The sequence below is a fragment of the Callionymus lyra genome, chromosome 1 (genome assembly GCF_982586985.1).
Source record: "Callionymus lyra chromosome 1, fCalLyr1.hap1.1, whole genome shotgun sequence".
In the NCBI taxonomy this organism is placed as follows: domain Eukaryota; kingdom Metazoa; phylum Chordata; class Actinopteri; order Syngnathiformes; family Callionymidae; genus Callionymus; species Callionymus lyra.
Window position 1 is genome coordinate 6,562,299 of NC_141818.1, and position 27,515 is coordinate 6,589,813.

Below are 27,515 nucleotides of genomic sequence, written 5' to 3' on the forward strand. Positions count from 1 at the left end.
TCAGTTTTCACAACTCTCTACACACTTGCGATTAAACTTCTCCAGCAGTGGGGGGCGCTGTGAACAACTTATTTCAAAGTTCTGTATTCCTGCGTTAAGGCGACGAGAAGTTGAAAATAGTGTCGTACGCGTCCAAAATAAAGCACAAACCATCGTCAAATGTGTCTTTTTATTACGATAAAAATAAAATAAATACTCAAATATAAATATTCAATACAATAAATAAATAAAATATTTGTCACATTAAATCGGACTCAACGTTATGACCCGCAAGTTTTGAGTGTTTGGCTTAAAAGTGCGAGCCACCTCTTGAGTTGGAGTATGACGCCGCGCCCGTACACTTTTGCGGCGTAGTGATCCTGGGGGGCGGTCGTCGGGACCGCCTCCGGCGTCGGGACCACCTCCGGCGTCGGGACCACCTCCGGCGTCGGCGCGGTCGCCATCAAAGTCTTGATCGTCTGCGCCAGGTAGAGCAGTCTCTGCTCAACTCGATCCAGGGGAGAAACCACCGAATGCGGGCCTTTCCACACCTTCTTCTGGTTTTCCGCCACCCTGGCGACTTTCCGGTTGAAGAGGACGCTCCTGCGGTGGAGTTCCGGCAGACGCTCGGTGAGGTTGGAGCAGCTCGCCGAGGGTTCCGGAGCGCCGGCGGACTGCCGGAGGCCGTGGTAAGTCATCTGCGAGGATGGAAGGGAAACACGTTTAATCTCACGAGGTAGAGGTTGCGATCGATGGAAGCGCTTCAGTTTTCACGACTCTTTACACGCTTGCAATTCAATTTCTCTAACAGCTTTTTTGGCTGCAAAGTCGTCTGACAGAGACTCAACAGAGACAGTTCGAGATCCATGACAACAGACTTTGTGTAGTGGACACTGGGACGGAGGTTTCTACTCACGTATTTCTCCAGCAGTTCTTCGGTTTCCATGTGCAGCAGACCGGTCAGCTTGATCAGCGTCGTCATGGGATCGGTGGGAGCGGAAAGTGTCGTCCTCCAGTTGAGCATCAAGAGCGTCGCTGGAAACGTAACTCAGAGTTAATGTTGATATTTGAAAAAAACACAAAAAAAACGACACAAAAATGGACAGGCGAGGTGGAGAGTTACACTTCCTCGCCCAAAGGATGAGGCTGGAGTGCGCCATCTAGTGGAGAATCGTGGTCAATGATGGGAAAAGTCAAAATTGAATGAAGTGAATTAGTTTAATATTTTTAGATGGAACTACGATGTTCAAATGTGTTGTTCTGGAGATGAGCTGCACAGAAAGCGCCCCCTGGCGGCGGCACTAGAAAAGGTATCTGGGTCACGAGTCGCAAACATTTTAGTCGTGTTTTTCAGATTGGACTTATTGTTGTCGCCTAGACGGCACATCTTAGCTTAGCATGATAGCATCATACTTCACTTAATCAAAATAGAACATTTGATCATCTTCAAAAAGTAAAAAGAGATACAATTTATGTTTAATAAAAATTTAATTAAAGACAAATTGTGTGGAAATATAAGTCACATTTTTGGTGATATAGTCTAGTATGGAGTTCCAACTGTTGGGAGACTTAAATGAAAGTATATTGAAAATAGTATGAAGTATTCTATTATTTGATTAATCATAACCATTACATTCAAAAATAATGTTTTTGCAGGTATGGTGTCGTGTAAAAGTTAACAAGAAACAACTTTTAATAAAAGTATTACCCAATAAACACATATAAAAAAGGAAAAAGAATACATGTCTTGACAACAGATCAAGTCAAATGTATCATTAAATAAATCTTAGAAGTCGAACTGAATTTTCTGCAATTGACACAAATATTTAGGCAAATAATAACAAATAAAGAAATGTGACTAAGACAATTCTCACCTGAGAAGAGCAGGAGTCCTGGCTTCTGATCCATGGTGGCGAGTTTGTTGACCCTTTTACTCTTCGGCTTATTTATGAGTCTTTCCTCCTACAGACGCCTGTCATTCAAGCTGACGCGTCCACTTCCTATCTGATGCCCGTCGCGTCAGGTTCGCCATGACGACTTCCCTTCACTGGAACTTTTCTCTGAAATGAGTCAAAACTCTACTTTAAAAAAAAGTTCCTTAATTCCATAAACTCTCTATGCGAGAGTAGAAAGTGAAACTAGATACTGAGATAACAACAAGAAAAACTGAATGAAGATGCAACACATTTGATAGCATGCTAGCCAAATGCTAACTGCTAGCAGCCTTGATTGTTTTCTTGTTGTACATTCCTTTTGGAGAAAACTCACTTAATCGCTTAATACATACATTTAAATGTCTTTTTTTTTCTACTTTACTTCAACTGAAGTTTTGCTCTTTTGCAATGTCAAGTGACACAAAAGTTTTAGTCAAAACAAATGAAGCAACACCAACGATGAGACGTTCAATTACACCGTGACTGATGGCTAACAGTTAGCATAGCTATGGAGGCAGATTTGTCTCTTTATTATTCAATTAAAATACACAAACAAAAGTTGCTTCAATGAGAAAAAAAAGTTTTAGTTACTTCGAAAAAAAGACTTTCAACATTTTTTCACTTAAATAAAATAAAAAAACTACTTTTTTTCTGTTTATTTAATTCATAGAGATATATAGAGAAAGAAATATAGTATATAGACACAAATGTTATATTATTAAGATACAAAAAAATGACTTGAAATAAAGAAATGGGTTTCAATTTTTTTTTTTTAAGCAAAAGTATACTTAATTAAGTTTGATTGAAGCTTTTATTTGAATTTAATCTAATTATTTTTTATTGTAAGCACATTTTATTTAATAATAAATATGTTCTGGTTCAAAACATTTTTTAATTGAAAATATTTCATTTAAAACGTTTTTTCTTGTGGAAAATGCGTCTTTATTCAAACCTTGTTTCTTTGTTATTTTACATTTAATTATAAATGTTTTGATTTGAACTATGAATTATCAAAAATCACAGAAAAACTAGTTTCTACACAAAAGAAAACAAGAGAAATAAAGAAAAAGTGAAATAGTTTATTAAGCCTCAACATTTATGTGATTTGAGAGACGTAATTAAAAACACCAACATCGTGTTAAATGTTAAACACAAATCTTTTTTAATAACATTCGTACAAAAGAACAAGCTGCAGTACCACACTTGACAGGATGGTGGCGGTAGCTTCATGTGCAAACGAGAACGAAAAGATGACCTCGAGTGATGACGTCATCAAATACTGTAGCTTTTCAGTCCAACATTAGCAAGAAGATTCTCGATCATTGTGCGACTGACACACAACAGGAAGAGTCTTGCGAGTCCATGCGTCGCAGCAGCAGGATGTGTGTAGTTGCATAAGTTTGTGTGTTTCTCCAGGTGTGCGTAAAAGTTGTGAACCTTTTAAGAAACAGTGTGTGTGTGGTGTGTATCTGTGTCATTTTGTCTTGGTGTGTGTTATTATTGGTTCACACTTTTCACAAATGAACTTCCTGCAGCCTTCCTTGTGTTTATATTTCTGACACCAGTGTGTCCGTGTGTGTTTGTGTGCGTTAGTGTAACTTTCGGATATGTCTGAGTTGATTGTGTGCTCATGATACGCGTTAATTTGTGTGTGTGTGTGTCGACGTGTGTGGCAGTGTTAGTTAAAGTGACTTGTGTGTTTAGTTATGAGCTCTAATGTATGTGTGTGTGTGTGTATGTGTGCGTGATTTGTATTGACGGCGTCTTTGTTGTGATCTCTATACTTTTGTGTGTCTTGATAAATGTGTGTGTTAGAGACATTGTACAATTGAGGCCATTCTTGTGTATACAAGTGTGTTTTTGTGTTAATCAATTAATCTGGTGTGTGTGTGTGTGTGTGTGTGTAGCTTAGAGCACTAGTGTGTGTGTGGCATAGATTTAGATTGACCTTGTTTATTGTGTGTCTTAGTTGTGACCTTTGACTATTGTGCGTCGAGATACATTTTTGTGTGTCATTGTTGTTTTTGCGTTAATCAATCGATTCATTTGGAGTGTGTGTGTGTGTGTGTTTCATTGTGCAAATGTTGTGTATTTGTGTACTACAAGAGCTGGTTTGTCTGATCAAGTGTTTAGTGTGTCAGTGTGTTTATATTGTGTATCACAAACATTATGTCGTGTGTAACTGCAAATGTGTATTTCTGTGTTTTCCTGCTACAAATGTGCGAGAGTATGGGAGTGTGGGTGTGTTTGTGTGTCTCGGACCATCAGCGTAAACAGCTGTAAGCGCGGCGCCCTCTAGTGGCCTCCGTTGCTCAGGCGGTCCAGCGGTGCAGCTGCAGCTCTAGTCTAGGCACAGACTCAGGCAGGAGAGCGGCGGCGGCGGCGGCGCTTGTCGAAGAGGTCAGAGGTCAACTGGCTTCCGTCCTCTGGTGCTGCAGCATCTCCGTCACGCTGCAGATGTCTTCCTCCGGCACCTGCGCACACACACACACACACACACACACACACACGTCAATGTCTCCGCCGGTCATAATGTTACGGTTGCAGGACTCACCAGCGCGTGGTCGAAGCTGAAGGTGCTGATGTAATACGCCGAGACGTCGCTGTCGGCCAGCGGCGCCGAGATCTGGGCCACGATGCCGCACTCGTCTGCAGAGACAAAAAGTCAGTCCGACCCCCGACCCCTGACCTCGGGGCGACCTTTAAAAACGTAACCCACCGAAGCCGAGCGGCTGACCTCCGATGCGAACCATGCGCCACAGCTCGCCGGACGAGCTGGTGAAGAGCAGGTCGGCGGGAAACCTGTGGCGAGATTTTCAAAATGGACGCTCGTCACCACGGCGACAAGACGACACGCAGAGCGACGGAGGCTCACCGGCGCTGAGCGTCCGTGTCCATCACCAGAGACACGTAGCCGTCGATGAGGGAGAAGGAGAAGAACTGGATGTGGTCCAGGTTCTGACCCGCTTGGACCTCCTCTTTGACCCTGGAGACCAGAGAGATGAGTCGGGATTAGAACCGACAACCTTCTGCTCGTACTGGACGAGAGAAACGTTTCAATCAATGATAAAAACTAGTATATGTTGGATGAGTTTCAGAAAAAAGGGGAAAATTGTCATAAAAGAAGAAAATATTTCTAAAAGTATCTTTTATAATACTTTGGATTAAAAAAAGAAGCATTTAAAATAAATAAAAAATACAAACTAAGAATTTAGTATTTAAAAATGCAGTTTTATGACATATTTCAAGTTTACTTATATATTTATTTTTATATAAGATGTTATTAAATCTTGTTAATACATTAATAAAATACATAATAAAAAAGGTGAAACAAGCAACTATAATATTTCTAAAAGTATCTCTTACGTAAGAATTTGGGAGAAAAAAAAGTCAATACAATTAAATATTTAAAGTGTATTAAATATTATATATATATATATATATATATATATATATTTCTTTCTTTACATCTCGTTAAAAAATACGATATGAAAAGCAACACAAAATGAATAAAACAGTTATAAATAACAAATAAAACACATTTGAATTGACATAGAAATTTTTCTAAAGACTAACAAAAAACAACACAAAAAAACCAATTTAAATTAAAGAAATTAACAAAGTTATAATTTAGCAAAATAAAACAATTTCAGTAAAAATATAAATAAATAAAGTATTAAATTAAATAGACATTTAAAGTTGATTTGCAACTTTATTAAAAAACAAAGGCAAAATAAAAGGGATTTAAGTGTTTAAATAAGTTCAATGTTTTATAAATAGCATGAAAATTGTGATTAAAACAATAAAAGATAATAAGAAAAATAAAATTAATATACAAAAACATAAATATTCAAAATAATTTAAAGCAAAAAACAAACAGGGGTTTAAAGTGTGTTGCAATAGAAAAAAAACAACTTAACAATAAATTTAAATAAATCAGTTTATACTCATTTGTTTGCCATTAATGAAAAAAGTTGATCAAATATTAAGATCAATAGTTTCTTTTATACAAGACGTTATTAAAACATTCATCAAATATATTCAATATATAAATATTTCCCTCCTCAGTGCCTACACGCGGGGGTCAAAGGTCAGACTCACCCGCCGGAGTAGAAGAGGACGTCGATGAGTGTGGTGGCGACGGAGGGAAGAGTGTCCGGGTCCAGAGACATGACGCAGAACTGGTTCTGAGGGATCAGGACCGGGTGCAGGGTCGGCTGCAGAGCTGCCCACAAGACCAGAACCACAAGGTTCAACAAAGAACCAGACGAATGAAGGGAAGTTTCTCAGGAAGTTTTCACTTCCTGTTCAAGAACAGCTTCATTGGAGAGTAATTTATATATATATATATATATATAATAATTAAAACTGAAAATGAATGTACAGGAATTGTAATAAAATGTAAAAACGTGAATTTACATTATTTTTTATTAAAAACAGGAAAATCGACACTTTTTTTCAACAATCAATATTAATAAAATATATATATTTGCTAGAATAATACCATTTATTGATAAAATGATCACAAATGTCTTAAAATGTTTCAATAGAAAATAATTTGATTTGTGACGACGGTCTAGGGAGCAGCATCTGAACAAAGACTCTCTCTCTCTAGGGTACACTGGCTCTGCCCTGGGGCCTCCTCCCAGTCAAACAACTCACTAGCCAAGGAGACTTCCAGCGGTCTCCTCCGAGAGGATCAGTGTTCTACTCTGAGTCTCTCCTGGATGACTGAGCGTCAAAGAGTGTCACTAGAAAGCTGCTGAGCACAAGTGAGGGTTTTGCCTTCTGGCTCAGCTCGTTCTAGTCCACACGAGTCTTTCCTCACTCACTAAAAACAAGAATAGATAAGAAGTTTTGTAAAATAATCCTGTTGTTTTTTAACGCCACTGTATTGATATTAAAAAAATATATATATTATAACGTTATCATATTTTTTAAAGATTATATTTAATTGAAGTGTATAAGTACTGTATATATAGTGTTTTTATTTACAAATAATATGAAAATATTCACAGTATTTGTTCATTTCTGAGGACGAGAGGATACAGTCGACTCCAGCAGCTTTTAAAGCTGATGTTTGGACATATTTCGGTGATGACTGAGGACAAGAGGATACAGTGGACTCCAGCAGCTTTTAAAGCTGATGTTTGGACATATTTCGGGGATGACTGAGGACGAGTGGATACAGTGGACTCCAGCAGCTTTTAAAGCTGATGTTTGGACATATTTCGGTGATGACTGAGGACGAGAGGATACAGTGGACTCCAGCAGCTTTTAAAGCTGATGTTTGGACATATTTCGGGGATGACTGAGGACGAGTGGATACAGTGGACTCCAGCAGCTTTTAAAGCTGATGTTTGGACATATTTCGGGGATGACTGAGGACGAGTGGATACAGTCGTCTCAAGCAGCTTTTAAAGCTGATGTTTGGACATATTTCGGTGATGACTGAGGACGAGAGGATACAGTGGACTCAAACAGCTTTTGAAGCTGATGTTTGGACATATTTCGGTGATGACTAAGGACGAGAGGATACAGTCGACTCCAGCAGCTTTTAAAGCTGATGTTTGGACATATTTCGGGGATGACTGAGGACGAGAGGATACAGTGGACTCAAGCAGCTTTTAAAGCTGATGTTTGGACATATTTTGGTGATGACTGAGGACGAGAGGATACAGTCGACTCCAGCAGCTTTTAAAGCTGATGTTTGGACATATTTCGGGGATGACTGAGGACGAGAGGATACAGTGGACTCCAGCAGCTTTTAAAGCTGATGTTTGGACATATTTCGGGGATGACTGAGGACGAGAGGATACAGTGGACTCAAGCAGCTTTTAAAGCTGATGTTTGGACATATTTCGGTGATGACTGAGGACGAGAGGATACAGTCGACTCCAGCAGCTTTTAAAGCTGATGTTTGGACATATTTCGGGGATGACTGAGGACGAGTGGATACAGTGGACTCCAGCAGCTTTTAAAGCTGATGTTTGGACATATTTCGGTGATGACTGAGGACGAGAGGATACAGTGGACTCCAGCAGCTTTTAAAGCTGATGTTTGGACATATTTCGGGGATGACTGAGGACGAGTGGATACAGTGGACTCCAGCAGCTTTTAAAGCTGATGTTTGGACATATTTCGGGGATGACTGAGGACGAGTGGATACAGTCGTCTCAAGCAGCTTTTAAAGCTGATGTTTGGACATATTTCGGTGATGACTGAGGACGAGAGGATACAGTGGACTCAAGCAGCTTTTGAAGCTGATGTTTGGACATATTTCGGTGATGACTAAGGACGAGAGGATACAGCCGACTCCAGCAGCTTTTAAAGCTGATGTTTGGACATATTTCGGGGATGACTGAGGACGAGAGGATACAGTGGACTCCAGCAGCTTTTAAAGCTGATGTTTGGACATATTTTGGTGATGACTGAGGACGAGAGGATACAGTCGACTCCAGCAGCTTTTAAAGCTGATGTTTGGACATATTTCGGTGATGACTGAGGACGAGAGGATACAGTGGACTCCAGCAGCTTTTAAAGCTGATGTTTGGACATATTTCGGGGATGACTGAGGACGAGAGGATACAGTCGACTCAAGCAGCTTTTAAAGCTGATTTTTGGACATATTTCGGGGATGACTGAGGACGAGAGGATACAGTGGACTCAAGCAGCTTTTGAAGCTGATGTTTGGACATATTTCGGTGATGACTAAGGACGAGAGGATACAGTGACTCCAGCAGCTTTTAAAGCTGATGTTTGGACATATTTTGGTTTCAAAACAAATGAAAGCAGTTACGACTTCGTCAAGAGTCATGTGGTCTGTAAATACTGCAACACCAGAGTCAAGTACTGGACAGTGGACTCAAGCAGCTTTTAAAGCTGATGTTTGGACATATTTCGGTGATGACTGAGGACGAGAGGATACAGTGGACTCAAGCAGCTTTTAAAGCTGATGTTTGGACATATTTAGGTGATGACTGAGGACGAGAGGATACAGTGGACTCCAGCAACTTTTAAAGCTGATGTTTGGACATATTTCGGTGATGACTGAGGACGAGAGGATACAGTCGACTCCAGCAGCTTTTAAAGCTGATGTTTGGACATATTTCGGTGATGACTGAGGACGAGAGGATACAGTGGACTCAAGCAGCTTTTAAAGCTGATGTTTGGACATATTTCGGTGATGACTGAGGACGAGTGGATACAGTGGACTCAAGCAGCTTTTAAAGCTGATGTTTGGACATATTTAGGTGATGACTGAGGACGAGAGGATACAGTGGACTCCAGCAGCTTTTAAAGCTGATGTTTGGACATATTTCGGGGATGACTGAGGACGAGAGGATACAGTCGACTCCAGCAGCTTTTAAAGCTGATGTTTGGACATATTTCGGGGATGACTGAGGACGAGAGGATACAGTGGACTCAAGCAGCTTTTAAAGCTGATGTTTGGACATATTTTGGTGATGACTGAGGACGAGAGGATACAGTCGACTTCAGCAGCTTTTAAAGCTGATGTTTGGACATATTTCGGTGATGACTGAGGACGAGAGGAGAGAGTCATGTGGTCTGTAAATACTGCAACACCAGAGTCAAGTACTGGACAATACTACACATATATCCTTGTTACTACAGTGTCTAAATATATCGTATTGTTGCCTCTGTATCGTGATAAATATCATATCAACAGATTCTTATCAACACACAGCTACAGATCTGGGGTCTGGAGGTCCTCACCTTCTCTGCCGTTGTTGTGGAGTCCGTTGGTGACGTCCTGGCTGCCGACCGGCACCGACTCTCCTCCCTCCTCCCTGTAGATGTTGAACTCTTCCTCCAGAGTTCCCACGACCACGGCCAGGTCTTTCTCCCTCACCTGCGGGGGGGGAAGAAGATTCGTCAGGGCGAGGACCTCCGGGCGACCGGTCAGGCGGTGGGACTCGCCAGGATGAAGTCGGTCTGGTAGGTGGACAGCATGAAGACGGACACGTGCTGCTGGGCCAGCGGGGCGATCACGGACTTGGCGATCTTGGTCACGCCGCCCGCCTGCGAGCTGCTGGACGCGTTGCCGTTGGAGACGACGTTGAGCGGCAGCCAGACGGAGCTCTCCACCTGCAGGTGCTCGGAGGGCTGCAGCTCTGGAGGAAGAAGATGGTGATGTCACTTCCTGCCATCGATGAAACCGCTGTTGTGTACTTTATGTCTGTGTGTGTACTTGTTGTGTTACGCTGAGATACTTATTATAGGTTTGTATTGGCAAGATTATGGTGATAGGATTTGTATCACGATACAGGGGCAACGATACGACATATATATCGTGATACTGTAGTAACAAGTATATATGTGTAGTATTGTCGAGTACTTGACTCTGGTGTTGTAGTATTTACAGACCACATGACTCTTGACCAAGTCGTAACTGCTTTCATTTGTTCTCAAACCAAAATATGAACAAACATAATCTTTAAAAGCTGCTGGAGTCACTGTATCCTCTCGTCCTCAGTCGTAAGCCGGGATCTGGCAGGATTTAATCTGCTAGAAGTTTAATTGCAACACAAAAATGAGTATTTGGATGTTAATTGTGAATTTAAAATAATTATTCAGTTTTATACAAACTCTATTGAATTATAAACCATAACATTTTAAATACATAAATAAAATTGATACAGTATCGTGAAAAACCCCCTCAATATATCAGTTAATCTACATCCTGGCAAGTCAGGGGATAGAAATTAGTCAAACATGCTCGCAGGGAAAAAAAAGATAAGGCGTTATCTGAGTTTACACCGAACCCACAAACTTACATCCGAGTGGAAACTTAAGAGAACTGTATTTTTAAATTGACGACAGTGGTACAAAAACTGCTCACTGATCACATCTGAGTACGAGTAGTGACTCGAGGGCCCCCTCTGGTGGAGACTGATGTCACTACATATATGAAAACTACACACATTGTTGTGTACAAGTGGGTTTGCAATTTTTTTTGTTGTTGTGTGTATTTGTCTGCAAATAGTGTTTTTGATGTCGTTTTAATGTACTTTTTGTGCATCCATCCGTGTGTATGTTCAAGTGCTTCGGTGTACTTTAAATTAGTTTGTACTACATTGAAAAAACTTGAACGTTCAGAGTCTACGACATGATGAACTTCTCGTCCGACTGATTTGGTTTCTGTCGCTAGTTTCCGTCCAAACGCCACACCTTTGTGTATTTCTTTCATATTTTTCTTTAACGATTTTCTGCGCTAAAAGTACCTTTGAACCCTTCCTCGTCCAGGACGACCGTGTAGTTCTCCGGCGTCTCCGTCAAGCTGAAGAACTTGCATCTGAAACAGAGAAAGAAAAAAATAAACCATCAACGGGTTTTCGGGTCGTCTTTGTTCCGAGGAGGGCGAGCGGACGAATGGGTTCGAACGGAATTTTGGCAGCGTGGGAAGAAATGAGGATGAATTCTGGATTAATTATAGCCACACAATGTGAACTTCAAAATGAACTCAGAGAACATTGAACCTGATCATGTGATCATAAGTCGTCTAAGAGTAAGACGAATGCGTCCTCTAGTCCACACTGATGCCACAACGTATAGAAGTTTGTACCAAACACAGCGTCTTATTCAACAGAAATCGAGATTTATTAGTAAATTGAGAAAAATCACACAAAAAAGATCCAAGACCAGACAAAAAAAGTCGTCCCAAGAAACCCTCGACAACCTCAGAGACTCAGCCTAGACCTTCTTCCGTCGAGGGGCTGACTCGCACGAAGGCGAATCGAACTGGTGTTGTCGGGACACGTCGATGGCGCGTGACGAGCCGCTGGGACACGGAGTTGAAAAGTAACCAAAACAGGACGTGGAAGCAACAGGTGGCGAGGGAGCCGCCGAGTGAACACGCCAGATTCTTGGACTTTGATCCATGGGCTGGGGGGGGTCGATGTGACGCTGACGCTCCAGCTGAGAAAACATGAAGAAGTGAGAAACGATGGCGGAGGTTTTCCATTTTTAAACCACTTCTGTTCTCCCGGACAAATAAAGGGGCGAGGGGGGGTTAGTGTTCCCACCAGGTTTCCTGGCTGGGACGTGCCATTGTTCGAGCTCTCATTAGTGAACCACTGAGCAGAAGATTCGGGTAGTTGAGCACTCGTCTGCATTAGCCGTCCTCACTCATCCCTGATGATCTATAGACACACCAGACCCGAGAGTGCTCTCGAGGAAGACCCGCCGCCGCCGCCGCCGCCGCACTTAAGCTAACGCGCCTCTGGAGACCCGTCACGGCAAACGTTCCTCTTCTTCGCATGCAATCCTCTTTTCTGCTCCTTAGATCTGTTCCATTCTTCTAGGAAGTTCAAAGTTAGAATCTTAGTTCTGACAGCAAGTGTATCTTAAAAATGTAGCTCAATATCCTTGGGGGTTAGGGGGTCAATAGTTAGTGGAGCATCAAAATGGCGGTTCAGGAGATGCAGAAGTTCACTTGTATCTAGTGTAGGACGAAGAGTTGGAACTCAACTTCAGTTCATAAAAGCCCTCTGGGTTGCAGGGGGCCGATTACATATTCACAAGTCAACTGGGAGGAATAGTCTCTAGAACAAGATCTCGACCAAGTTGGACATGAGGTCAGGTCCCCATAACTGTGGGAAAAAACTACCATGTTCCAGCATGTTCTACCTCCTTAGGTCCAGACCATCCACCAAATTCCTTTTATTTGGACCAACATACCGTATTTCTTCTCTTTTTTTTTTTTTTTTAAAGGTTGATTTGTTTCTCATCTTGTCTCTCTTCAGTGACGCCACTCTCTGAACCAATAAGTGTCCAGCAGTCCGTTGACGTCACCTCGGCTCATCTCAGCAGGGGGCGGGTACTTAAAATAGCGTACGCTTCGCTGTACCGTGTCGGTGGAAAGCGGGGTCGAGTGGAGTCGATTAGGGAGTGAAAAAAGGGACCTATAGGTTCTACTGAACGGGCCGAGACACCAGTTACAGCTTCTTGTATTCATGAATTTTAAAGTACTGTAGATTGGATCAGGAACACAGATCTGCTTAGTAATCCGGAGCTTTCCATCATATTCTGATACAAGGACCTCATCACTTTTCCAGTCTCTAGTCCTAGTGTTGGAATCATTGTTGAGGGACAAAGTAAAACACGGAAAATAGTGCACAATTCTTCCAAGAAGTCAACTTGAATTTATGAAACGCATACAAATTCTGTGTGTTGAACCTGAAAACTGTTCTGTGGAAGCGACTGAACATCAAAACAGGCTCGAGAAGAACACGATCGGTTCTCATGAACTTCCGAACGGATCCGACCTCCACACAGAGTCCGGTTTCTGTTCACACAGCCAGCTCCAATTAAGCAACACAATTTGAGATCGGCATCACGGACGAGACCGGCCTTCTTGGAATTCTGCTCAGAACCCGTCCGCTGGTCGACAGCAACCGAGGGGTGGGGGGGCAGGCGGGGGGCCCAGCACAAGGGGCTTCTAAAGCAAAGTCGTCTCCCGGTCCCCTCAGCCTCCCTGGGTCGGAGAAGACGGAAAAGGCTGCTGTCAAAGAACAGGAAAAACACCCTTGTGACGCAACACTTCACCAACACAATGAAGATCTGCACAGAGAGTGTTTGTTTTTCGACTCGGCTTCGACATTCCTGAGGGATCGTCAAGACCATCGAGGCTTCAAGTCCACGATCCTCACGTGGACAAACCTGCTGCACAGTGCAACAAACTTTTGTAGCTATTGTGCAGTGGGTGAACTTAATCATGCAGCGATGGCCAGTTTATTATAGAGAATAATTTTGCATCCCTTGGAAAAAAAGGATGTTCGGCCTGAAAGTAGTCCGCTTGACTTTCAGAACATGTTTACAAGGAGCCCGGACACCTCTGCTAACTCACAGCTAGCCTCAATGTTTCCTGGTGAGTTCAGCTTGTCAGAATCGTTTTTCCCCGATCATGCCGTTTTCAAGTATCTACGAGTACGGGAACAGGAATGAATTCTGGGATATGGATCAAATTTTGACCGCAGTTCGAGTCGATTCTGACCGAAAATAACATTTATTTACGAGAGCGTCACGAAGAGTGTGAAAAGTGTCGCCTGATGTTATCAGAAGTGTCTCCGCGGTTCACCACGAGTCATGATATACTAGAGACACACAAACCCAACGGTTTTCAAAACTGGTTTCCATGGTAACGTACGCCATAGGCATGAGCTCTCTTGTGTGGTTCCGGGGGCCACATGGAGGCCCTTTCCCTGCATTAATGAGGCCCTCCTGACATTAAAGTGAAACCATTAAACCTGATCATACAGAAATATTTCCTCCCTCAACCTCTTTAATTTCATTCTTATCAATGCCTTATTATATAAACCATTTAAGTTAAATGAATAATAACTTTCTTTATCATATTTTCATGTTCCATGCGTAATTTCTCAGCCCAGATAGTTAATACTAAAATATACTTGTTTATTTGAGGTGTTAAATAAAGTGTTATATTAGAAAATAACATGTTTATTAGTGGCAAGATCACACTTTTTGAAACCCAGATTTTAAAGGGTGTTAAGTGTCTCTTTATAGGGTGTTAGTTATATCTGCAGCCATCCAAGAGTTTGGACCATGACCAGCGGGTCAGACCAGTCACCTCAGATCTGAGTCTGACTCCAGAACCACAGACGTCACATCTGTTCATCCATATGTGTCACAATGACATAACAAACCCCGGGATTAAATCAGAACTGGAACTAATACCGTCATGAGATCCGGACAATTTGCAGGATTTATGCGGGGTTTATGTTTGGGTTCATCGGGGGAAGTTCCGGCCGCAGCACAGACCAGCATTAACCCTGTGGTGCGTTCACGTACCAAACTGTCAACAGTACAGGCTGAAACAAACAAACGAGCTCGTCGCACCCGGTTCGAGCGATACTTTACCGAGTCCGGTTCCGGAGGAAGATGAGCTTTATGAGCGGGTGTGTGAAATGCACAAGACCGTTCTTAGAAATGCTGGTGACCCGGAGTCTGTGGTCCAGGATGTGCAGGTCCATGGTTTGTGGTCGAGGGGTGTCTGCACGGATGACCCGGATGACGAAAAACACACCGCGACCCGCTGCAGTCGAACCGATGACACGCAAAATAATAAAATAAGACCAGACGCGAGCAGAACGAGTGTGTTTTTAAACACGGACACGCCCCCCCCCCTCTCTTAGAGAGGCGTCGGCAACACGCTTCCGGTGACCGCCTTTCAAAATAAAGCCAATTACTGCCTGTCAAAAATAAAAATCCTCATCATAAAATAACTACTTTGAGAACAAATATACGAGTTATAAACACAGAAATAATAAAAGTGTGTTTATACATTTGTTTTCCCCAACATTTGTTTCGAGCACTTAAAAAGTATGAGAAAAAACGCCACGTTATAAAGTCTATGGTCAAAATAATATTTACAATTATTACATTAAGCTCTATATTTAGATTGATTATATGAAAATACTATTACACAGTTAACTATATTTTCTTTATTATTTTTTAATTCAACTTCTCATATGGATTCAGAAACACAACTTCTTATATAATAGATAATTAATATAGTAAGTAAGTAAGTAAGTAAGTAAGTAAGTAAGTAAGTAAGTAATATTTATTTATATAGCGCTTTTCCAGACCAGGGTCACAAAGCGATTAAACAATCAAAACAATATTCAATAAAGTATATACTTTAAAGATCAAGATAATACTGAGAACAACACAGGAGTTCCAGAAAATCAAGGAAAAGCCTGAACAAATAAAAACGTCTTAAGATGTTTCTTAAAGGAGTCAGTAGATCCATCAAGTCTATTACTTTCCCAGACATTTAAACTTTTATACTCTTAACATAAAACAAGAAAATCCTTTATGTTTTTAGAAAGTTGAATATATATTGTTTAATAACACAATTTGACTGTTCTCTCGCTTTTACCCGCAGATACATAAAAGCAATTATCACCATTTAAACGCAAAAATAAATCATAATAAAAATAATACTGATATGAGTACTTTGAGAGCAAATGTTAAAAGTATAACGATTTTAAAACCTATAAATAAAGTGATTTTAGTACTTGATTTAAGCAGAAAAAAAGAACCACATTCTTTTGTCAAAACAATACATTTCAATGGTTATTTAAATGTTTATATTTAGATGGATTATATGAAAATACGACTCAAAGGTTACTAAACTTCTCATAACACTTCAGACTCTTCATCTAATTCATTCTGTGCCTACATTCTGTGTCTTCTGCAAATGATAAAAGCAATAAGTCTGATCCATATAAAAATTTGATAGACCCAAACGAGAGTCAAGTCTTACAATAATGTGAAATATAATATTACTTGATACAGTCTATTATTTTTATTGAAATTTAAAAGCAATGTCATTTAATGAAACAAGGAAACCCTTATGTGTTTAGAAATTGAATTATATTAATTAATACATTTTATTCCTCATATTAATTCAGACACATTTAATTTAATTTTTGCTTTCTTTAAGTTAAACTTTTGCAATAATACCTGCAGTTCTTCTGCAAGTGATTAAAGCAAAATATTTTTTAAATTTCGATTGATATAAAAATGGATTCATCCTCAACAAACATAAGTCTTACAATATAATACATGCTGCTTATAGCTATACTATACTTTTCAAGATATTTGAATGCAATTTTGTCCTTAAAACTCTTCACGTAAAAATTATTCAATTATTTAGAAAGTATATTATACTATTATTTAACCAATTTGACTGTCCTCTGTCTTTTACCTGCAGGCCTCAGCATCCACAGCTAACTTTCCTCTGAGCTTTATTTTGAAGGCGCTGACTCCACTGGACTGTAGCCGAAGCTTCACACCATCTGCTGTGGAAGAAAACCAGCACTGTAAAGCTCCTGGACAATAGAGTGTTAGAAAGAAACAGATTTATTCACATTTGCTCAGTGGCGCTTCAATAAAATTCAGAATCAGGATGAGAGACAATAAATGTAATGGATCGTTTATCTAATTCACGACCGGATGAAACCAGCCACTGCTTCAAACTATCTATATAGGTTTTGTTGACTCGACAGTAACTCAATAGTTCAGGATGAGTCCGGGGATCAGTCGGTGAGGTTTCATCGGGCTCACTGAAGAGGCGAACTCTGGGTGGGAATCATGATCCGGGACTCCATGGATCTGATCAGAGGCACTGAGGCGACAGGAGAATGAAGAGTTTCAGCAGATGGATCAGCATGAGCGTCTCTCTCTCACCTGTGTAGAACACGTTGGCGTCCCAGCCTTCCTTCAGCCAGGCCGTGTTCCTGGTGTCGTCGCGAGATTGTAGACTTTCATAGGCTGCAGAACAAACAGTCAAAAGTTTGGGTGAGAAAAGACCGTCAATAAACAAGAAATCCTATCATTACCTGTTGGGGCTACAACTGAATTTAACCCTTTCACGACCACAGGTATATGGTCTCAAGTCAATATCTGCACCTCTTGACTGTGTCATAACAGTTGAAATGGAAATACAACCAACCTTTACAACATGGTAATGACCTGAACAGACATGAATAATCAAACAGGGATGATTCATTGGAACTATTTGATATATTTATAATAATAAATAACGCTTTTCTTTTTTACTAAAGTGTCCAAGATTTGTTTTTAGCTGCTTTGGTCCTGAAACTTTCTTTATTTGACTCTAATATTTGGTTTATGTCCCAACATAGTATTTCAACTCAAATAAAATAACTTTAAATAATGAATTTACAACTAACTCCAAACACCTTCTCCAACATTGCTGCAGCTAGAGATTTGGTTTTTGTGGTGCTACCATGGAACAGATCGTCACTCAAGGTTTATTGTATTATATTAAATATAACATATCTGCAGTTAAAGTTTAAATAGTATTACTAAAAACTTTAAATGTTTTTAAAGACTTCTATGAGTTTATACTAATGTTGATATTTAAATACATCAGAAAATAACCGATGATGATGTCACTGAGTAGTTATAATTAAGTAGTCATAATATTCTGGTTGGAAAACACTCCTTGTCACCTTGTTGTTACTTGTTACTCTTGTTACAGTAGAAACTAATTCAAAAGTAACATTTGTATCATTGCAGAAACTGGAAAAGTATCTTTCTCTGTGTTCATGTTGTGCCCTTGAGCAATGAAAAGTTTCAATCTTTCTGAGCACAAAACATTTTTTGGAGACACAATTCGGACACGACAAACAAGGGAGAGTCAGACATGACGAGTAAAGATGTCTGACTGGTTAAGATGAGTCATGTTAGTGTGAGAAGAAGACGATTGTCCGGCTCACCCCACAAGTGATGCACCACGTAGAGATCACCGATCTGCGAGAAGAACCCGCCCACCGCCTCCTGGTTCTCCTGTCTGTACTTGATGGCTCTCGCCCTGTCCAGGGATGATCATTAACCGAGCTGCACGGAACCAGAACGTGTGTGTCGATGTCTCAAGTTACCAGTGATTCCCCCACTCGATCATGGTTCCAGGCTGGTGGAGACACAAGGAGGAAACAAGGTCAACACGTGTTTGAATGTTTCTGGTGATTCCAAACAAACCTTCAGGTGATACGTTCTCATCTCGTAGATGTTCGGGCCGGGTCTCGGCAGAGGTTCGTTCCAGAAACTGAACTCCAAGAGAAGCTGGTTCCGCCTGGAAATCAACATCTTGGCTCTTTCTTTCCGGAACGCCAAATATTCCTGGAGAGAAGAACACGGTGAAGGACGGGAGGGTGAAAGATCAGAAGTGCCGATACAGACGGTCGAAACAAACTTGCACACAAAGAAAAAATGTAAATAAAACAATGACAAAAAGTTTTATGAAACTGAAACTGAACACATCAAATTGACGGCAAATCTAAAAGAAGGTGTGAAAAACAAGCACTTCATAACAAGAAGAAGAAAAGTAGACAAAGAATAGCAATAAAAGGAAAAGGAAGTCAAAAGAATAAAGACAACAATGTAGTAAAAGATTAGAACAAGAAAAATATGAAGAAGAGATAAAGAAGAAGTTATGGAACAACTAGAATGAGAAGAAAATATATATTATCGACTTAATTAGCCAAAGAAGAAAATAAAATTAAAGTCGAGCAAGAGAAAAAAGTGTGGAAGGTACATGATTTTCTAGGAAAAGACCCAAATAAAAACTAATATAAGTCAAAGATTAGAACATTAAAAACAAGTGCAAAGGAAAAAGAGAGAAATATTAATGTTATAAAATGTTAGGAACTAGTAGGACATGAAGAAGAGATAGTAGGAGAAAAAGAAATATGAAGAAAAATAAAAGTCGAAGAAAAATATGAACGTCCAAGAAGCGAAAGAAAGAAGGATGATAAGAAACACATGTGCTAAAGAAAGATAAAAAAAATAGAAGAAAGGAGGAACAAGGCTAACAAAAACACGAGAAGGAATTCAAAGAAAAACAAGACTAATAACAAGCACAAACAAAACAAAGAACATGTGTAAAAGCAAGAAGAAGAAAGGCAAACAACAGCTACACAAATAAAACCAGAGTAAGACGACGGACAAAACAAGACAAGAAGGAGATTGGAAAAAAAAGAGAACTAGAAAAAATAGTCAAAGAATATTTTGAAACATGAATAAAATTTAAAAAAAACGAACGGCTGAATAAACAAAGAAAAAACAACTACAAATAAAAGAGTTTATAAAATTCAGACTCATATAAGATCAAAGATGTATTTATAGGTTAATTTAAATCTATATTTAAAAATAAATAGTTTAAACAAACACAGCAGATATTACACTTTGCATTGCAAATGTTATGCGGTCGTAAAATTCAGTTTATTTGTCAGAGACCTAGTTGAGTCAGCTCATAAAAACTTATCTTATTCACAAACAAACCTTGTTTTTGTTCAGTTTGCTGAGACATTCTGTCAGCGCCGGATAACCGCCGGTGTATTTCCACAGATGCACTTCAGAGAGAGGCCAGCAGAGGTCAGCAGAGGAGCATGGAAGAAAGAGAGAATCGCGTCACGCTATAAACAGAGTAACTGTTTGAACCGAGAGGCAGGACGAGAGCATCATGAGAAGGAACGTGTATTTGACAATTAAAACAAACATTTAAGGAAAACATGGATCACTTTGAAGAAAAAAAAAAGCAAGTGAAATATTATGTTTAGAAAATGTTAAAATTTGCTACGAGAGAATAAAAGTATTTTGTTACTTAATTCATGAAATTGTAAACAAACATGAGGCGAACTTATCAATTAATATAATTTATGTAGAATATAAAAGGAAATAATTAGTCGCTTCTAGTTAAATGACAAATTTAAATCTCTCCAGTGACCCCTGGGTGTGTCCCAGGACCTCCGCCCTCTATTAACGCCAATAAGTGGAAGCACTTCTAAAACGTAGAGCATTACTCTTGAGTAATGACCGAAGAAAGTTCCGTCCAAACCCTCACTCGTGAACCAGACCTGAACCTCTCTCGCCAACCGCTTTTTAACTGCAGCTTCATTTTATCGTCCACACTTGCAGAAGCTTTGTTAGTGTCGCACTATAAGTGAAGCACTAAAGTGTATTTGTCGGTTTATTACACAATAAAGACATCAGTTAACAATAATAGGGAAGTTAACGGTCCAGAGCTGCACGATAAAACAAGACCCTTAAAGTCTCTGAGTCACAATAATAACCATCAACCCTGCCTGGCCACGCTATGACTCTGAATTGTTCTGACAGCACAACTCTCTCTCTTTCTCACTTTTTATTTGACTTCTAATTGAAATGAGCACAACACAATGGACGTGAGCTAATAAAAGATTAGTAGACGTTCTAGTGAGCGTTGCAGCAGATTACCAGGCAGGGTCATGACCCTTCTCACCCGGGACACCCCGTGTTCCAAACTGCTGCCCTCAGACAGGTGCTTTTTTTTAAAAGGTGCGTTCAAAAAAACACACTGAAACATTGCTGCATGCACTAGTTTGTTTTTTATTGCAATTGTTTTGAACGGCGGTGACAGTGTGAGAGCGATGGTGACGATAAATTAAACTCTCTGGAACTGTAAACTGAATCCAACTGTGGTATAAATAAAGTAACAGGAGCCTGACACTTTGACCTTTGACCTTCAGGCCTCTGAGAAAGTGAAGAGATGTAAAATGATAAGGAGCCTAGGGATTTGTTTCCTTAATAATCTCAGACATTTACTTCCCATTAAAAACCTGTGAGCCTGAAATAAAAATGTAATATATTATTACTATAAAAATGTACATATATGGATAATACATATAATATGCATCAGAATAAAACATGTTCATGGCCAGTTTTGTCAAATCTACATGGGATTTTTTGGATACATTTTAAAATAAAATGAATTAAATACAAATAATTAAAATAAAAAACAACTAAACAATAAATTATATATTACATATAATAACATGTACTGTGTAAATAATACATTATTAATGTAAAATAATTGATGATTTGGTATAATATGTATTAAAACATATATATTTCTAAATTAAAACTTCCAAATTGAGGTTCAAGAGCTATAGAAGTTCTCAATGAGTTCACTGAGAGGGAGTGAGAGAAATAGAGACTCTAAAACAAGTATGGAGTTATATGTTTGAGTCCCTGGACACTGATCTGTCAACAGAAAAAGTGAATAATAACAAAATGAATGTTCGTTAATAGATACTAGATATACCAAAAAAATTAATAAACTAAAGTTGGTAAATAAAACTTTAATAATGAACTTAAAAAATATATATATATATATAACTAATTGATAATATTATTATTATATTAATTACAATGACTTTACATTAAACAAACAAACTTCAAAAGTTCTTGGGCTGAATTGATGAGTTCACTGAGAGGGAGTGTGGAGTGAGTCACACGTCCGAGTCTCACTCAAAACCATGATAAATAAATCAAAGTTTCTGAATCTTTTAAGTCCTATAACTGAGAAGGAATAATGTACCAACAGTCTGAAAAGTTGAACGTGTGTCACTCAAGTACCTGCTTGGTCCTGCTCTCCGTACCAGGTGTTCCAGCTTCCCACCACCTTGCAGGGATAGTCATCGTCCTCATGAAGCCGTTTGTGCACTTCGGCTCTAGGTCAGCGAAATGAAAGCAATATATATAAAAGAAATTAAATGTATCCGATAACAAGACGAACGGTCACAATTACCAAACTCTGTTTTCATGCCCAGAGAACTGCTTCAATTTTACACTCGATTACTCTTCTGCAGGGGAGCCATTAGAGCCACGCTGACAACCCCACGACGGCATGATCAAGCAAATTAGATTGTTCTGGACCCATGAGTTGTCCGATACATTTTTCTTTAAAGGAATCAAAACAAGTTGTGCGGTAGAAGACTCACTCGAGACCGTTGTACGCCTCCAGGCACTCGGGTTTGACGTTGTGAACTGAAAAAGAAAGGTGTTTCTTTTTTTTTTCTTGGACTCTTTTTTTTTTTTCCCCCCTCGGAATAAAAGCAACAATCAAATTCTTCAACAAAGTAATTTCACACTCCGACTTCTACACTCAAAACCGATTCTCTTTCAATAGGTTATAGGCTACGGCTGATGGAGTGTTCGAATTGAAATCCATACATGGAGTCTGTTCGCGACGCAGACGGAGATCAAAGCCGGGGAGGATGATGGATTTCGCAGCGAGAGACGCGGCGCCGTCATCGGCAAAAAAAACACCACAAATCAGTCGCAGGGAAACTTCACAGAAGTTGCTGCCTGCTGTGGTTGTTGCGACGTGTTTCTGGTGATGCTAATGGCTCCTGCTAGGTGGCCCCCATTTACTCAACTCTGTGGGGGTCGAGGATGAGTACAGGACACAATCATCTTCCTGCTGCAAACCCCTAAGAAGCTCGGGAGTGATTATGTTTCGACACGATCAGAGAAACTGCTGGACGTGTTCCTCAATAGCTGTTATTTACCGAGTCCCAGGAGACGCTCGATCTCAGAAGTTTGGCTTCAATGAGTCTATTATGAAGGTGGATTTGTGTCTTAATGATTTCATAGAAAGTTTCTTTTATAAAAGAAAAAAAAGTGGCTTCATTACGAAAAAGAAACTTCACTTTTATAAATAAAATACCTTTTGAATCTAAGAAAAAAAAGAGTTTGAACGCAAGAATAAATAGTTGAAACCTAATCAGCAAAGATATTTGTTTCTTAATTATTCAATGAAAAAGTTGTTTCAATAAAAGGGAAAGTCGCTTCATTAAAATCATATTTTAAATAAAAACCTTGTTACATTTTCAATCAAAAGAAAATAATGTTTTGAAAGCTACAATACATATTTTAGACCAAATTATGAAGGTCGATCTGTGTCTTTATTATTCAATAAAAAAAGTTGCTTCAGTAATAAAAAGTAGCTTAAAACAAAAATAAATATTTCAATTAAAAACAACTTTCACTTCAATCAAACAAGAAAGGGATTTGATTGTAAAAAATAAATAAAGCTGGGACTCAATTGTTAAAAATAAAATTAAAAATAATTTAATCCAAGTCATTATTTTTGTTTGGGCCTTATAATGGAAATGACATTTATTCGTCTTAATTATTCAACACTTTAAATTATATTTTCTTTAGGGCGGTGGGGTCAAATTAAATTTTTGCATTTCAGTTTTCCTCTGAAAATGTTTATTTTTTAATTGAAGCAACCTTTGTTGGGATTGAAGAGGAAGACAAAAATATGTCCTAATAAAAAGATTACTTTAATCAAAGAAAAAAGTTCAATAAAGTTAGAGTTGTGAGTTTTCAAATGCTTTTTTTTAGTCTTGGCTTTATTTATTTTTACATTCCCATTGTTTTTTCTTTCATTGAAAATGTTTTTCTACATTTAAGTGAATTTATTTTTTGAAAACAAATATTAAATTTAGTTTGAAGCTACTTATTTGATTGATATATTTTATATATTTAAGCAATATATTTTTTATTTTAATAGAATTATAAGCACAAATCTACCTTTTTTGTTATAAAATTACGATTTTGATCGTGATGATTTTTAGTTTCATCATCATTTGATAGGTGTGATTAAAGAAACATTGTTTAATTTGAATAGTTTACAACATGAAAAATTAACTGAACTTTGTTCTGGATAGTTTTAAACAAGAAAAATATATTAAACAAATAAGTATTTAAATAAAACGTATTATTTGGGGTTTACATTGGTTATTGTTGGCAAGATAAGCCTGAGCTCTGGCTGTCGGTGACCTAAAAGTGTTACTGAAAAGCAGACAAACATTGTGATAGTGATGAAAAAAAAAAGCCTACATTGGATCTTGTACAGGTTGCTGGTTTCTTTCTTGGACAGCAGGTTGGAGTGGGCATCTTTCCTGGCATCCACTTTGTGCGCGAGCATGGAACGGAACCAGCCTTTGTCGGCGCTCTCTGAAAACCTCCTACGCAAAAATACAGATGAAAGAAAGTTACACAAAAGGCTCAGAGCGACGACACAATCGCCGGCAAGTTGCGGATGCTTTGACACGGAGCAACTTAAAAGGGACACGGAGAAAGCGTGTGACATGTGGGCCAAAAGATAGTCATGCTAATGTGCTCCGATATGAAAGAGGCGACGAACTGTAATGTGATGGGGGCGAGTGGGTTGAGCGGAGCATTTTGGCAGCGCCCACTCGAGAGATCCAGATTATAAAAGGGGGCAACGATTCTAAAAAAGTCGCTGTAATCAAAGATGTTGACGTTAGCAAAGTAGCCGGTCTGTAACTTTATAGATGAACTGATGTTTTGAGCTCGCAACGTGTCTTTGCATAATCAGTTTGTGATACACATGGTGTGAGTGCATTCATTTGGTAACAAGACAATTAATAAACAATTTGATTGAGGGAATTGTTTTACGACACCAGGGATTAACCTGCCTCCAGCGCAATGTTGCTGCAAATGGCTCTGCAAATCTGTTACAGTATATAAATATATATATATATATATATATATATATATATATATACACTTCATGAAAACTTTGAGAAGTTTCTAGAGGTAGAGGTTTTTTATCAGATATTTTACACACTAGACTTAAGCATTACTCATTAAAATTTATATTTCTATAGTGTGTTCTCCACTGCATTTCAATTAAAAAGAAGCAGTTTTACGCATCCACACAGAACCACTGAAAAGATGTAGTACAAATGCTTTACTTGATTGTGATGTTGTCATCTTGCAGAAAAGCAGAGAAGGCCTGGTACTGTACTTTACTCACACATGTACCACAACAGCAGCATCATGGCGAGCATGGTGGAGAGTAGGGCTGTGTATTGGCAAGAATCTGGCGATACTATACGTGTCACAATACAGGGGCAACGATAAGATGTATTGCGATTTAATGTGATACAAGCATTTCATTTTTCAGGTGTTGCAGAATTTACAGACCACAGGACTCTTGACAAAGTCGTAACTGCTTTCATTTGTTTTGAAACCATGATATGTCCAAACATCAGCTTTAAAAGCTGCTGGAGTCACTGTATCCTCTCATCCTTAGTCATCGTCCAAAACTCAAAAAGTCAAATGTTCCTTTAGTTGCTATCTAGCGGTCGGATGTTTAAATGCAGGGACACAAAAATGAACAAACGTCATGAATATTCGTCTGTAAATGGTACATTTAACTGCTTTTCAGTCATCGCTGTCAACAATAACTAATAATAACTTGTTGTGCACCACTAGTGAGTGGCCAGGGATGGAGGTGCAGACCGAGTAACATAAAGCTGAGGCCCCGCAACGGCTACATGCTGAAAATTAAATCCGGTTGTTGTCCATCAACAGAATCTTATCTTCAGAAAAATGAAGTACGTTCAAAGTCATTCGTTAATTTCAAGTTACAAAGGCTCCAAAACACACACACACACACACAGTTTCAATGTCACGGAAAACTTATTTTTAATAACATCATGGCCTGATGGCTTTAATTTGGAACTATAATTAGATACAATCCCCCCTGGTGCTTTCTTAAAACTTACTTATGGGGTTTAAAGTCTCTATTTTTGAAGACACAGACACACACACACACACACACACTCCCCATCACTCACACACACAGCAGCACAGGTTAATAATAAATTGCAGCTACAGTTGGTTTATCTTGTCGGGTCAAAGTTCACAGACATGATCATTAATGTTTGCTTAAGAATAGTTTACAAAACCCCAACAACACATTCTGTATATTTAAACCCCTTTCTCTGACAAAAACCCAACAACACTTTATTTAATAGCAACTTACAGCTAATGCATGTAGCTGCAACTTAGCTAGCTAACATTAGCTAAAACATAGCTCGTGTTTTAGCTAACGTTAGCTAAAACACAAGCTAATATTTTTTAGCTTTAGCTAATATTAACTCTTGTATTTATTACAGTATTTACACCAGTTTAAACGTAAATACTTTCTTTGTTAGAACAAAATACATAGTTGGATGTTAGACATGTACATCCAGTCAAAGTCAATGTTTAAACGGATGTATTTCATTAAATTATATTATTATTATTATGTAGCTCACGTCAATGCACGTTCTTACCTGCTCACTTGACTCAGAACAGACGAACAGAGGAGTTTATGTCCATTATTCCAGACATGTTTAGTCACAGCCATGTTCCTCTGTGAGCTGAAAACGATTTATGACACGTCAACTCAGTCCAGTTAATCATTTACTTCACTTTCATCAGCTACTAGTTTTAAAACCCGCCGGACATTTAAACCCCGTGACGCAATGCGCATGCGCAGAACAGATCGCTTTGACAAAAACAGTGTTTAAATTATATATATTTTTTTAATTAAAAAAAGTCCCAAGTGGCCTTGCAGTAGTAAATTATTTATGATTTGAAAATACAATATACAATTATTTAAAGCAACTTTTCACTCAAATGTTTTGATTAAATTCATATTGTGATTCTGAAATCTTTTAATTCATATTTGCGCTTTATTAATGAAATAGTCAATGGATCTAAAGCAAATTAACATTTACACTATTATTATAAGTAATATATATATATATATATATTTTTTTTTATTAAATCATTATTTTTCTTTTGAATGATTGGATAAAACAAAACAAAAAAAATGTTTTTTTTAAATGTAATGTCATCAATACAATTTAATCTTTAACCTTTTAAATTCAATGTAAAGGTGCTCCAGACAATACCAAAATACATGGGCAATTCCATTCCCTCAGGGGCCACATTTCACCGTGATTGTTGTGAGGGACCATCAAACAAAAGGAGCGAAAGGTTTAAAAAATCAAGCCAAACATACTGTGATAATTTTATTTTTTTGTGTTTTAGTTCAAAAATATGTTTGAATCTATTACACTGGCACTATTTTTCCAAAGAAATCTTTTTGAGTTGCAATAGTAATACAAAAATGGTCATTTTATAGTATATATCGCCCTTCAAAAGATTTGAGTGAATAAAGTATAGTTATTTTATCAGCTTGTTTTTTTTTAGATAAAATACAAAAAATGTAAAATTGTCAGAATAGTTACTTTGTTTTTACACTTTTTTTTGCCATTTGTTTTTGCTTGACGTTCCCTAACACCAGCCACTATAAAACATGTGGCCCCTGAAGAATTGTAGTTGCTCTTATCTTAGGCGGTGGTGAAGCATTTTTACAAGTTAACAAACAGGTGCCGT

The 27,515-nt window shown here is 38.7% G+C and overlaps 2 protein-coding genes across 2 annotated transcripts; both read right to left on the minus strand.

Annotated features, from left to right (window-relative positions):
• Positions 1 to 3,051: 3,051 nt before the first annotated feature.
• On the minus strand, positions 3,052 to 15,046 carry castor1 (cytosolic arginine sensor for mTORC1 subunit 1). The gene is made up of 9 exons (XM_087790305.1): positions 14,814 to 15,046; positions 11,159 to 11,229; positions 9,855 to 10,048; positions 9,651 to 9,786; positions 6,015 to 6,138; positions 4,789 to 4,899; positions 4,633 to 4,715; positions 4,468 to 4,562; positions 3,052 to 4,387 (listed from the first exon to the last, which is right to left on the minus strand). Exons 1-9 carry the CDS (start codon positions 14,924 to 14,926, stop codon positions 4,322 to 4,324), a joined length of 993 nt encoding a protein of 330 aa, XP_087646431.1. The 5' UTR covers positions 14,927 to 15,046; the 3' UTR covers positions 3,052 to 4,321.
• A 1,756-nt stretch (positions 15,047 to 16,802) lies between these two features.
• nipsnap1 (nipsnap homolog 1 (C. elegans)) lies at positions 16,803 to 26,543 on the minus strand. The gene is made up of 10 exons (XM_087790306.1): positions 26,405 to 26,543; positions 24,156 to 24,283; positions 22,247 to 22,292; positions 21,882 to 21,976; positions 19,767 to 19,837; positions 18,465 to 18,605; positions 18,365 to 18,396; positions 18,203 to 18,297; positions 17,148 to 17,231; positions 16,803 to 17,085 (listed from the first exon to the last, which is right to left on the minus strand). Exons 1-10 carry the CDS (start codon positions 26,476 to 26,478, stop codon positions 17,021 to 17,023), a joined length of 831 nt encoding a protein of 276 aa, XP_087646432.1. The 5' UTR covers positions 26,479 to 26,543; the 3' UTR covers positions 16,803 to 17,020.
• Between the last annotated feature and the right edge of the window lie 972 nt (positions 26,544 to 27,515).